At 41.8% G+C, this 15,146-nt stretch overlaps 1 protein-coding gene across 1 annotated transcript in view; it reads right to left on the reverse strand.

Moving 5' to 3' along the window:
• Positions 1–15,146, reverse strand: part of LOC311047362 (FERM domain-containing protein 5-like) — a gene marked incomplete at both ends in the record, with an annotated part of 130,790 nt that overhangs the window by 44,518 nt on the left and 71,126 nt on the right. Inside the window, one exon of the mRNA XM_084060053.1 lies at positions 890–994. Coding sequence (XP_083916179.1) covers positions 890–994 — 105 coding nt within the window. The remainder of the gene's footprint in view (positions 1–889; positions 995–15,146) is intronic.

Here is a 15,146-nt window from a genome sequence, read left to right on the forward strand (position 1 = left end):
GTAGACCTTGTATTGTGAATTTGTACTTCCATGTACTGTTGTTCTCATGTCTTACTAAATAAAGTACATCAATCAATCAATCAAACAACCTGTCGAGTCTGTCTTTCCTACTGTATTCACTACTGTCTGAGAAAACACCAAGCACATCAATGTCCAGTGTATCTGGTTCCTACTTTGATTGATTGATTGATTGAATTTTTTATTAGGCAAAAGAATGTAAAACAACACAGTTACATTTATAATACTTTTGTCTAAAAGGTCCGACCAAAAAAGTCCTTGCGGACTTGTTTCCGTTGGGGTCCTTGAATTAATTTCATAGACAACTGTATGCACTACTGTCTAAGAAGCATTCACCATTCAAGCGTGAACAATGCCTCCCTTATATGACAGGTAAGGAAACACTTAAAAATTCATTTCAATGCAGTTGTAGCTTTTCTCAGTAACACATGCACACAGGCACATACATGTGTGTATGATACTTCAATGTTTGTAACTCTCAGAGTTAATATAGCTGTGTATCCACACAAGACACAGTCTTGTGTATATAGCCAGACGATCAGAGATCTTCACCCACTGATATACGTCTGGGGAAATCAAAATGGTTCAATGGGGTTGGATGGCAAACAAAACAGTGCAAACAAACCAACACCCACCGCTTTGAAAACTAATCCCGACACCGTCCCAATAAGGAGGACCGGCCTAAAGTCTACATTGAATGTAGATCTCTTTACTCAAGTCAAGACAGGTTGCTAAGGAACACAGTCAAACGAGGGTGAGCTATGGGAACAAAGTGAAATACAGAGAGAAGAGATGATAGTAGACTGTTCTTTTCTGGTCCAGCAAATCTAATTCATTTCTTATCTGAGCCAGTTGTGAAATGAAGACTCACCCTCTGCTTGTCTGGGTCAACATATCTGATGCCAAAGTAATCCTTCTCCAGCAGGTTGAGATGATGACAGATCAGGTCAAACAGGTACTGTCCCTTGGCGTCCCGCTACAGACAGACAGACAGACAGACAGACAGAGAAAATGATTTGTGTTGCACAATGCATTTCCCAATGTTTTAATTTCAACTGACCCCCCATAACTCTGAGAATGTAACGAAACTAAATGGAACTAAATAGAACTAAAGGGTTCATTTGGGTATACGTTTAGTTTCATTTGTACACTCTCTGAGTTGCAGACCTATAAGGATCCATTTGGTTCCATTTGTACACACTAAAGTTAACTCATTATCAGTCATATAGCGTGGGACCCACTGGGGGTCCCTGCTACTTTGAGAAACGCTGTCCTACAAAGTATAAGCATAACAACATTACAACCTGAGTGTATTTATGATGGAATCAAATTGTCTGGGTGGACCAGTGGGCATTGTCATAGACGGAGAAGTGAGAAAGTGACATTTCCATAACGGACACCAAAAAATGTTTTAATATTTCACCAGCCCTCGGGGAGATATCTGGAGGCTATCAAATATTCATACTTGGCATCAGCCATGTGTGTGTTCCTGGAGAAATCTGTGGTCCAATAAAATAATCAGTGAAATAGACTCAGAGGAATAGAGTCAGTGAGATAAAGTCAGTAAAATAGTCAGTGAAATAGAGTCAGTGAAATAATACTCAGTGAAGAAGAGTCAGTGAGATAGAAAAAAATAAAGGCTTACTGTAATATATTTTCGATACTTGTCCTGCAAGTATCATGTCATGTTTAATTCATCAAGTAGTTAAGTTCTCGTCAAGTTGGCTTTGCATGGCCTTTACAGATAGCTGTATGTCCTTACGAACATTTTCAATCCAGTGTTTATTCAGGGATCTGTAGCCTGCTGACTGGGGAACTCTTAGCTAATTAAAGGAGTAGTTGTTGTAGCACTGCATCAAATACACAGGTTGCTAGGAGTCAACTTGAAGGTGACCTTCTTGCTGTACTGAAACACAGTGCCTCTCTGCTGCACACTCTTTCAATACAGAGGTTAACCAAGGTTGTTTTGTTGGAGGGGATGTCATGTTTTCCTGGGTTTAGCACATGTCAAGCCTGTCACATCCAAAAGGTCAACTTTATAGGTTCCATTGCTACGCTTATCCCCCATCCCCCTTTTTTACAGCGTGGCACTGTTGGGACCGAGCCGTCTAGATGTGGATCTGTGTGCGTGCGTGCGTGCTTGCTTGGGAGCGTGCATGTGTGAGTGTTTGAGTACAGAGCTAATCTCCCAATCCATTGCACCAATCAGCAGATTCAGCACCAAATATGTTTAGCACAGCCAAAGTAAGTCCCAGAATATGTTTCACTAATGTTTTATTCTTTTTGAAATATTACACTTTTTTAAACTTAAACTCAATGCATCATTAGATCAAACCAATTCAAAAGCATGCTCTTTAATAGCTTCAAGTGATATGAATGCACATACACCATTGCCACACACGCTACCTAGGGCTACAGTTTCCCATCAAAGTGCTTCCTCTTGCCAGTCTTGAATTTACTAGTCCGGTTCCTGGGAGCATAACAGACAGCTGTGCTATGAGACAGCAGATTCGAAAATGACTGATTTTCGTTTAGCAGAGGGTAGCGTTTCAAACCCAGAGGCGCATTCAATCTTTTTCTGCTGCACATAACAGACACCAGGATTTCCTTACTGTACCATTTAGGACAGAGACAGAAAAAGCTGTCTTTACTCCCACGCATGTATTTAAAAAAATATCAGAAGAGGAATTCCTATAATAAACATGACTTTGCAACATGGAGGATTTTGCTGAGTGGAGGACGATAGCTGTACTATGAGGCTGTTCTGAGGAGCAAACCTGAGCACAAAGCCCACAGCAATGCAGCACATAAAACCCTGTTATGTGGCTCTAACACTTAATAAGTTATATGACAGCCCTGGGATGACAGTCATTCTTGTTAGCGCTAGCCTAACAAACTGTGTGTGTGGCTGCAGAGAGTTCAATCTATGGACTGATTCAACCTGCATTTATCAAGGACCTATTGTATTTGTAACTCCAATGCTGCATTCACACTGCCAGCAAGAAAGCTACAAAACTGCCGAGCGTGGTCAGCTGCATTGCTGCAGAGTCACTGTTGAAGTTGCTCAAGCCACTGCACTGCATACATAAAAGAGTAGCATTAATATACTTGACCAGTGTGCCCCAGGGCTCTATTCACCTTGGCCCTTCTGCGGGCGGCGCCATTGCCCTTTTCTGCTGCTTCATTCAATATCTGTCCTCTTCCTCCCTAGTAGGCTACAGGTGTAATGCAGGTAATCAGTGTGTTGCCAGATTTTGCAAGAGAAACAAGCGGCCAGGTCTACGAAAACAAGCCCCCCAAAAAGACTAGGCTAAAACAAGTTTTACCATTTACATCAGCTACTGTATTTGAAAATAGCACATCTACAAGCTAACAGCACGTTACATCGCGACATGTTGTGAGCTTGTAGATCTGCTATTTTAAAAAAGTATTGGGGGAAGTTGGATTGTTTGAATATTTTTGAAACATTTTAACAGAAAACTTGTATGGTGGAAGTGTAGTTGCTTATTTTGGCTTGCTTCCTAATGTCTTTTAAACCAGTGGTTCCCATATTTTTTTCATGTCAAGGACCACCAGATTAATGGGCCACATTAGGTGCCAGAGGTTTATTAAAACAGGGTACATCTGGTGCCAGCATTCTTACCGTTTACGCCGCTCTGTTTATGGCTGTAGACTCCACAACAAGGACGCGGATGTGAACAAAAGCTGCGTGCACGTCGAGCTGAGGGTCCTGAGACTCCCGACTAACGCCTGGAACAATAATATTTCTAACCCTCCATTACAGAGCGATCGCCCATCGAAAACGGCTCGTTTCAACCACGTAAAAAGGAACTGGAGATATGAAGCTTTTTCTCAAGGAAATATAAGGGGTGCGGACGGGAGATCGTTTGTTTGGCAGGGATCCACTTCCGTCCTCTCCTTTTTTCAAGCTCCGTGAATCATTCCAAAGCTGCATTAGAGCGCCCCACGTGGAAAAATAAATAAATAAATCACTTCACGGGAAATCCCGGTTTCGGCACTCAATGCGACTATTTACAAAACCGGGAAATCCCGGTTTTGGCAGCCAATGTGTTAAGAATCATGCCCAAGGCTTATTATAAGCAGACATGGCAACACTGGTAAACAGGAAACCTCTTGATATGGGGCTCCCCCTACCTACCTACTTCCTGGGTGTAGCCAGGAATAAGGTGAATACTAAGCCCCCTCCTGTTTTCGATCTATATATTATAACTATATATACCCCCTGTTATAATTTATAAATGGTGCAAAATGCATTAAAACACATGAAGTGCGCACTTTTTGCACCTCATACCACACCGACCTTATACCACACCGTACCACATCTCCACCGGACCTGTGACGTAATTGGCTCCAATTGACTCTCTACCTGTCCTACAGCACATTAGCTCAAGAGCTAGTCTGATCAGTTCCTAGCTTCTTGAACTACTGGTCAATAACAGTGTGTCCTCGCTGGAATACGTTTTCTGTGAAACGTGCCAATTGTGTAAAAAGGAATAACGTGCCTCTGAAACTACAGTCCCATCTTCCTTTGCCTTTCTGTAATAAGTGAAGAGACACACTCAGACTATTGGAGAACCCCGTCTGAACCAAACGCAAACAGACAGACAGACAGACAGACAGACAGACAGACAGACAGACAGAACAGAACACACAACAGTCTAACAAAAGTGATTAATTAGAGTAGATGTTTGATGACCTTTGCTGAAGTTTGCAGTACAGACCATAACTATTATAGAACATTACTGTAAGTGTGTGTGCGTGTGCGTGCGCGCATGTGTGTGTGTGTGTGTGTGTGCGTGTGTGAGAGACAGAGAGAGAGAGAGAGGGAAAGAGAGAGAGAGAGAGGAGAGAAAGAGAGAGACAGAGAGAGATAGAGAGAGTGAGAGAGAGAGAGAGAGAGAGAGAGGGAGGGAGGGAGAGAGGGAGGGAGGGAGAGAGAGATGTTATTAATGAGCTACCTTCCACAGTGTACTTGCTAAACAACAACACAGAGTCACAATGATTTATCTGAGCCCAGGACTTTAACAATGAAATGAACTGGAATGAAATATCTCAGCAGAAGACGACATTATTTATGAATGCTGAACTGCAAACACACAAATGTGTTTTATAATGCACAATGCTCTCTGTAATCACTGTTAAAGACAAGGCTGCAAGACTGCTTGTTTTGCTTTTTTAATTACCTTTATACTTTATACCTATCCATATATTACCTTGTCACTTACATCCGATCCCCCAGCCCATCTACAAGCTCACAATGCGTCTTATTGTGAGTTTGTACATCTACTATAACGGCAGAGTCCACACCGCAACAATAATGAAGGCGATGGTGAACAATATAATTTAGTTATCGTTAAAGTTATAGTGCTTGTCTGATGTGGCTTTTTCAAATGGTAGTTTAGAAAACAAACATTCAGAAGTCAGCTCCCTGATGTCCTGTGAAATGCCTCAGTGCCGCCTCAGTGCCGCCTCGTTCTGCGCTGCAGCAGCATGCATTAATGAACCATACTACTGCTAATAGTGGTGGAACGTAACTAAGAACATTCTCAACTCAAATACTATGAAGCACAATTTTGAATACAGGACTTTTACTTGTAACACAGTATTTCTACATTGTGGTATTTTTCTACATTGGTATTTTACTCAAAGAATCAGAGTGCTTCTTCCACCACTGACTGCTGGTAGCAGCATGTGCTGCATACTGATGGGGTGCACTGACATCCATGGCCTCAGTGGAATGGACCGGCTCCGCAGCACAAAATAATCGATCTTAAATTAAGTGTTCTTCAACATCCTTATGGGGATTAAAGCCACCGCCAATCTGCAGTGCATGGTGGTTAGATAGAGAAAATACTTTACCAGTTAATGATATGTGTTTTTGTTCTTGAGTATGTTGGCCACTGTAAACATCACGTGAATTGAGGTTGCGTGGTTTTCGTGCGGTATTGCAATGTGACTGACTTTTTCACTCACACTTTTATAAGGCTGCATGAAACTACTGTGGAAATGACTGTCTACATGCTCCTGTTTGAGGGGATTATATTTCCTAAAATGAATGGCCATTTAAGAAAGCAGCATTACTTTTTATTTAGATAGACATTTCTTTTATAACGTACTGGAAGGACTGGGTTTCGAGGGTCCTTAAAGGACAGAGGTGTTAATCCAAAGGGTCACATGCATACACCCATGGTACAATGTGAACCTAACCATCTTCATCTCAGTGTGTGCATATCTTATTCCAGCTGTAGAGATTTCAATGAGAAAAATCTGATAGGGATGCTAGGTTTCCCCTGAAGATGCATGACTATAGTCTACGGTGCTATTTTTGAAGTCTCATCCCATCAAGCCTGTCCAACAGAAAAAGCTACATTTCACTCAATCCTCTAAAGCAGCTTCCAGGACTACTGCAATTAAACTCCACTTCATTCATCAAGTTTCCAGTCTCACTTTTAACCAACACTAAAACCATTCCTCACAGAAAACCGCACACTAATTAGGATCGTTAACAAATAGCTTCCTCTTTAGAAGGAGTCCAATAAAAAAGCCAAGTTACTTAGTTTCTATGCTGGAAGCTCAGCTCACTGCTGAGCAGAGGAGAGAGAGAGTGAGAGAGAATACGACCGTCGCACGTGTCCCGTGATTAAAGTGTCACCTTCCATTGCCTTCATGGAGACATCATTAAGCTATTTGATTTCACTCCCTGGTCTGCTTTGCTGTGGTAGAAACAAAAACACTTGTCCTGCAACGCCTGCTCAGCACATTTGACGTCATGCTTTGTGTGTGCGTGTGTGTGTATGTGTACAGTATGTGTATGCGTGTGTGTGTGTGTGTGTGTGTGTGTGTGTGTGTGTGTGTGTGTGTGTGTGTGTGTGTGTGTGTGTGTGTGTGTGTGTGTGTGTGTGTGTGTGTGTGTGTTGGGGGGTTACAGAGTGGTCAGCCTGTGACCCATGGGGATATGGGATTAATGTAGGCCTGCATGCCACTGGAGGGAAATGGTTATTTTTTTTTTTTAAAGCAGAGAGCTCTTAAAATGAGTTATGGAGAAGTGCACGCACGCACACACACGCACACACACACACACACACACACACACACACACACACACACACACACACACACACACACACACACACACACACACACACACACACACACACACACACACACACACACACACACACACACACACACACACACACACACACACACACATCTTTTTTTAAAGTACAGTGCTGTAAATGTGTTATGGAGGCACACGCTTCATCAGAGTAATAAAAATGATACAGTGTGAGGCAGCAAACGGCTCACTCTGGGGTCACGATCATGAACATTAGGGTCCTGGCAGTGGCTATTAAACATCTTCATGTCAAGGACCTCCAAATTGATATGGATTTGGCCACGGACCCCCATCTGAAAATATTTTGTGCCAGGGACTCTCATAAGAGGAGATTTATGTTAAAAAATATATATTAAAATATCTTTAAAAGTTTTTTTTTTGCACTTGTTTCAAAAATAACAGATCTACAAGCTCACATTGCCACATGTTGTGAGCTTTATATCTCCATTCAGATGAATTATTGAGATGGGTTTCATATCAGCCAGGGAAACACAACATCAATAAATGATGGTGGCATTTTAAGCTTTGGGATGGAAGTGACTACATCTGAGGAAAATGGCTGTGAAAGCGTGAACGCAAGCAGCCAACTGTAAGCCCAGGAGAATAGAGAGAGACTTGTACTGTAGTTCCATACTGTATGTTCTGGAATCCTGCACAGAGCTTACACAGTGAAATTCACAGTCTTCATTTTTACCCACCAGGGACAGGACGAATAATTGACACAAAAACAGTTGATGCCTCATTCATACCGGTTGATGCCTTTACTTGTGGTGATAAATCAACTTCCGTCCATCCATCCATCCATCCATCCATCCATCCATCCATCCGTCTTCTTCTGCGGAGTCGGGTGGCCAGGTAACAGTTCCAATAGAGTGCTTCAGACTTCCCTTTCCGGGGCAACATTACAGTAGCTAGCTACTTAACTGGGGTATCCTGAGTTGTTCCAAGGCCAGCGTGGAGATCTAATCCCCCATCTAGTCCTTGGTCTTCCCCCGGGGCTAATTAATTGCATTAATGAAATGCCCCCAATGTGCAAGGACCATTAGAGTTAAATTGGCACTCTGGTATTTAGCAGTTCATGAGCTCCAGGGTGCATTTATGTGGGAACTCTCAGTTAATATGGTGATATTAAACCACCGTTACTGTGAGGTTGACACTCAGTGCTGTCAGTCAGCATATCTCAGACCCTCCCCGAGCACGGACGCACACACACAAAAGTAACTACAGTGGGTAAAAAGTAATGAAAGTAGTAAAAATACTTAAAAGTAATTAAAGTAAGTAAAAAGTAATTCATTTATGTATAACTATTTAAAAGTTCATAAATCATTCAACATTTCAAATGGCCATAACTCGGTGACCATTGCTCTAATCAGCGTAAATAGAGTAGTACCGCCTGAATGCCAGCACCCACACATCAAATACAGCGGTACCGTCTGAATACCAGCACCCACACATCAAATACAGCGGTACTGTCTGAAAACCAGCGCCCACACATCAAATAGAGTAGTACCGCCTGACTACCGCTGGGTGACCTACCTTCAAGTGGCGCTGTTCAGCAGCCTTGAAATGAATAGGCAGGGATATATAGCTTAATGAAATTAACTCATCAAAGGCACTTCATCACTTCACACTGGGTGTGACTTTTCTGTACTTTGAGGGGTTGTCTCCAAGGCAGTTAAGAATCTAAAGAATGACCATTAAAATATGAGGTGATGATGTGTCCGTGCTTAGAAAGACATGCTCCTATCCACCTCCTATCCGAGCCACTAAAGTACTGTCAATCATTCATGTGCAGTCATTTGCCACTCTGCTGTCCTGCTGAGGTGGTCAAATATGTACCCGGGGGATGGTTGGCAGGAAGGAATAACAATAGGATATTGTAATACTGTATGTCCTGAACACTCAGCAAAGATGCTGCCAAAATGAGTTTGGGAGAGACAGAGATATCACAGTGCAGACGGTGAGCTAAACTCAGTGGTGGAAGAAGTACTGATTTTTTTTTTGTTAAGTAAAAGTAGCAATACCACAATATAAAAAAATACCCTGACACAAGTAAAAGGTCTGTAAAAAAAAAGGTCTTTAGTGAAAGTACAAAAGTATTGGCATCAAAATATAAGTACCAAAGTACTAATATTTTCCAAAATGTGTCAATCTACAAGCCCCCAATGTGTCGCATATACAAGTTGTTTTGAGCTTGTAGATCGTAAAAAGTATAAAATAGGGCTTAATTGGTTGATGTATGTTTTGGTAATAATAGTCTAAATTTACAAAGTAACTATTAACAAAAGCTGTCAAATAACTATAGTGGAGTAAAATTTGCAATATTTGCTTGAGAGATGTAGAGGTATAAAGCAAATGGAAGTAAAGGTACCTTGAAATTGTACTTAAGTACAGTACTTGAGTAAATGTACAGTAGTTATTTACACCACTGGAACAGAACACCGCAGAGTTCAGAGAGGGTGAGGTGAAGTGACTATGTGCAGAAGTGAAGCTATTATTGTACATGTTCAGATGAGTTGACAGTCAGATCAGTGATTCTCAACTTCTTTTAACCCATTAAGACCTGAGGCCGATTCTACAAAATGCCTTCTAAATCAGTGGTTCTCAAACTTCTTCGTGCCAAGGACCCCCAAAATAATGTGTATCTGGCCGCGGACCCCGCCCATCTGAAACAGTTTTGTGCCAGGGACACCCAGAAGAGACAATTTGTGGGAAAGAAATCGAAATTATTCAAAAACACTTTCAAAGTTTTCAAAAATGTTCAAAAACAGCAGATGTACAAGCTCGCAGTGCGGCACAAAGTGACGCGCTGTGAGCTTCTATGTCTGCTATTTTTGAAAACCACTGTTCTGAACCAGTGTTCTAAATCCTAAGAGTTTTCTGAAAAACGTATGTTTACTATATACTGTATATATCTAAAATCTAAATTGTCACGGTTTTATTGGGTTCATTTCAAGGACCCAGTTGGACATGCACCTGCTTCTCAGAAATGTTCAGTGCATTGACCTTGGAGATTGACATTTTGATCTTGTGTTATCTTAAAGGAAACCTAAAGGTAAAGTTCAGGTTTTTGATCAACTTAGTGATAAACACACTCACATAGGGCAGTGGTACTCAAAGGGTCTGGGAGTCTATCTTATCTATTTCAGTTTATGTGTTCATGTATGCTATGTAAGTACATGGCTGCACATGCATATCACTCATGTCGGGCAGAAACCTGGTACAGTATCTACATTTCTCTACTTTTTAAGTTTTTTCGTAAATGAATGTCCTATTTCATCATACAAGAGTGTCACACAAAAGTAGTGAAAATAGCAGATCTGCAAGCTCAAGCTTGTAGATCGGCAATTTTCACTTATTTCAAAATGTTTTAACAGCAACGATATGTTTTGTTTCATTGCGTACAGAATTTGGTCAATTCCAATTTAAATGTGCTATATAAATGCAGATTGAATCGATTTGATTTTGATATAGTCTGATCCAGACTACGGCAGAACTACTTTGCCACTGACCTGTGTGTCTAATGTAATTCTCCTCCCCATGATATAAGGTCTTTAAAACACAATCACCACCACCTTGAAAATAAGTGTCGCCAACTCCTATTGCCAGTTACATTTCTGATTGATCCAAAATTCCTCGATTATTTTAACTAAACACATAATATAAGCACTCCTCCAGACACACACACACACGCACACACACACACACACACACACACACACACACACACACACACACACACACACACACACACACACACACACACACACACACACACACACACACACACACACACACACACACACACACACACACACACACACACACACACACACACACACACACACACACACACACACAAAACAGTGCCAAACCAGAGCCAGCCCTCCAGACAACAAAATGCATTCACCGGGTCTGACATTACTGGAGTGTGTCTGCAATGGAACACGCCTTAATACGTTTCCATGCTGATGCGTAACCCTCTTTTGTCTGCCAGCAGTGGTGGAAGAAGTACTCTGATTTTTACTTACTTTAAAAGTAGCAATATCACAATTTAGAAATACTATGTTACAATTTAAAGTCCTGTATTCAACATTTGACTTGAGTATTGGCATCAAAATAAAATATACTTACAGTACCAAAGTAAAGCTACAAACCTTTTTCCAAATTTGTCAAAAAATAGCAGATCTACAAGCTGAACAACGCATCATATTGCGACACGTTGTGTGCTTGTACGGCTATTTTTGAATAGCCTAAGTATAAAATAGGGTAGTGAGATAAAAAAAAGTATCTAAATCTGCAATGTAACTAGTAACCAAAGCTGTCTAATAATTGTATTGAAGTAAAGAGTAAAATATTGTACAAATAAAATTGTACAGTACTTGAGTAAATGTACTTAGTTACTTTCCACAACTGCCTGCCAGCAGGAAATACAGCAATGCAACTTAAAAGGACTTTTGGCCTCATCAGGCTGACTGTCTGCAGTCTTATTGACCTTGAAGTGGCCCAGTGGGAGTGAGCTCTGCAGGGGGTGCGTTCACAAGCACTGGTGGGTTGCCGGGTAAAATCATCTCTCCAGTGGAGAGTGGGACACTGGCCCTGAATTGGGGGGGGGTCCATTATACCAATGTAACAGTAGGGGGGTGCAAGCACTGATCGCAGGGAAGCCGCCATCCTTGTCTTTGGGAGCACCAAGGGGGTGGGTCTATGAGTGAAAGATCTGTCTGTAGTGAGGTACCGTAATCGTAAGAGGAGAAGTAAAATGGGTCACGTTGGACCATGTGTATATTTGACCACCATTACATTACATTACATTACATTACAGTCATTTAGCAGACGCTTTTATCCAAAGCGACTTACAATAAGTGTATTCAACATAGGTAGGGAACGAAAACTACTAATCACCAGAAGTCTTAAGTGCATTTTCTGCAAAAACAAGCAACCAAGAGTATACCTAGCGCTAAGGTAAAAGTGCAATATATCAGCTACCTATTTCCTTAAACAGATGAGACAAAATAGCAAAATCAAATGAGCACGAGCTAAAACAAATAAGTGTATCGACTAAACAAGATCCAATAAACAATACAACAAAAGAAAACAAGCGTTCGTACAACTAGTTAACAACAAGTAGGCCAGGCAGAGAGGAAGGGTAGTGTTTCCTGAAGAGGTGGGTTTTCAGCCTGCGGCGAAATATGGGCAGTGACTCTGCTGTCCTAACATCAGTGGGAAGTTCATTCCACCACTGTGGGGCCAGAACAGAAAAGAGTCGTGACCGTGTGGATCGGCCAGAAGGACCCTTGAGTGACGAGGCAATCAGTCGCCCCGAGATGGCAGACCGAAGTGGTCGGGCAGGGGTGTAGGCATCGACCATAGCCCGGAGGTAAGAAGGAGCTGTTCCTTTCACTGCCCTATAGGCTAGCACCAGGGTTTTGAACTGGATGCCATCAAATACACATACTGTATGGAGTCAGACGCACAAATCAATTACTAGAGTCTAGAGTTGGTGATGTTAAATTGGGAATGTAACAGACCGAGAATAGAAGTGGCTTGCAGATCACATCCTCTCCTCTCCTCTCCTCTCCTCTCCTCTCCTCTCCTCTCCTCTCCTCTCCTCTGCTCTGCTCTGCTCTGCTCTGCTCTGCTCTGCTCTGCTCTGCTCTGCTCTCCTCTCCTCTCCTCTCCTCTCACCTCACCTCAGTGCCCCATCCATCAGTCTCTCTGCTGGTAAAGCAGGAATCGTTCTGAGTGCCCTTCCTGTCCGCCTCTTCCAGTAGCTGTGCTCCATCTATCTTATGGTAATTCTTCCTGGAAGTGTACAGTGAGGGCAGAGCTATCCAACTGTTAACGAGACCCGGAGGCCATCTTTAGGGGCAGACAGCTGATGGGTGCATCGACAGTTTTCCTCGGCACAGTGGCAAATTCTTTGCACCTGAACACAGGGGAAAGGGTCGTAGTGGATTTACACTGGAAGAAAATGCACAGGGCATCACCGAAAAATGTTTTATCCTCCAGGAAGCATGAAGGTCCACAGCAAACTCCATGTGATCCAGCCAGTATAGTTTCCGAGATATCTTATTCTCGTTCTTCCGTATGCCCTATTTATACTTGGTTGTACGCCATGTCACACACCAAAAATAGCAGATCTGATAGCTTACAATGATCGAGCCGTGCTGCGACGTGTTGTAAGCGATACTGAGTATAAATCACCCGTTCGAGCTCGGCCACTAGCGGGGCATATAAAGAGTTCTGCTGTGTAAACTGGACGGTATCGATATGTCTGTTGTTGTCATGGTGACAGGTGGAGTGGTATCTGACGTCTTAGTCTCGTCTGTCTCGTCAATTGTTTGAACCTAATTGTGTTTAGGTATAACTTGTACTGGAACTTCCAGGAGGATATTGGTGTGCGTGTGTGTGTGTGTGTGTGTGTTGCCATCAAAATATACTTATATATATACCATCAAAAGTACTCGCTTTTTTCAAAATGTAGATTTTTAAATTAGAAAAAAAAAGCAAATGTACAAGCTCATGTAAATTTAAAAAAATATTTTAAAAATTGCAAATTTACAAGCTCATTTACAACATGTTGTGACCTTGTAGATCAGCAATTTGTAATAGACAAAGTATAACATGGGGCTTAAGTGGTTAATACAGCATATGTTTTGTAATAATAATCTAAATCTAAAGTAATTAAGTTTTGAAATAATTGTAGAGGAGTAAAAAATACAATCTCTGACGTATAGTCTAGCAGCCTATAATAATAAAGTATCGAAAAATGTACTGTACACAACATTTTACTTAGGTACAGTACTTAGTAGTAAATGCACTTAGTTACTTTCCACCACTGGTGTAGAGTACACAATAGCAACGCATGACTCACCATATAAACACAAAGGTGCTAGCTGCAACAATCTGTGACCATGAAGTCTGAGAAAAATAAATCTATGACGCATATATGAGCATTCAAAGCAGGTTGTTGTGTAATACAAACCAACCAAGTGCGGAAGTGGCTCAGGAGGTAGAGCTTGGGAGTCCGAAGGTTCCCATTTCGATCCCATGCAGCTCCCTCTGGGTTAGTGTCGAAGTGTCCTTGAGCAAGACACTGAACCCCTAACTGCTTCTGATAAGCAGGCTGGTCTTGCATGGTTTTCTCTGCGTGAAAGGACGTAATTCTTTGGAGAAAGGCGCTATATAAATGCACCATTTACAGTGATACACTGCAGGGGTCATTAATAAGTCCGTACACAGACAATAAGTCTGTACGTATATATATATGTTGGTATTTTAACAAAAGCTGAGCTGATCTTCACCCATCCCAACATAACTTCCTGTACTGCGGGTTCAGGTTGAACCACAGTTGTATGTGGTTTCAGAGGCTCCACAACACATATAGCGCACAAACGAAGCTTGATACAGGCTATAGAATAGACAGAATAGAACAGGGACAAATCTACCAGGCTGATAAAGGAAATCGGGTGGATCACATTTCCTGGGCTTGTTTCTGTGTCAGTAGCCTACTGTACAGTCAGCAGGATTTGAGTGTTGCACTTTTTGGACTGAGATGCCTGCTACTCCTGATCTGCAGAACCGAGCAGACAAGCTAAACAAGGACACAACATGACAATGCTTATTTTATACTGCGTTGCATGCTGGTGTCGGGCGGTGGAAATAGCATATCTATAAGCTCACAATGTGTCCCACCGCAATGCATAGTGAGCTTGTGGATTAGCTATATTCAGCGCAGAGATTTGGGGAAAGGGGGGGGGCCATAAGGGAACCAAGTATAATATAGACCCCTGGCGTACCCCAGTCAACAAAGTGTATACTGTAAGGTTTTAAGAGTAATGACACATTCTGCAGGAATGTTCCTCAGTATAGCTAATGTAATATTCCTATCATCTCTGTCGGGTGGAAACCTCATTTGTCCAAAACAGTTACTTTTCAGGATTAAAATTCAAAAATAGTAGCCGATCTACAAGCTCAAAACGTGTTG

This window comes from Gymnoscopelus microlampas, assembly GCF_963454915.1.
Source record: "Gymnoscopelus microlampas genome assembly, chromosome: 1".
NCBI lineage: Eukaryota > Metazoa > Chordata > Actinopteri > Myctophiformes > Myctophidae > Gymnoscopelus > Gymnoscopelus microlampas.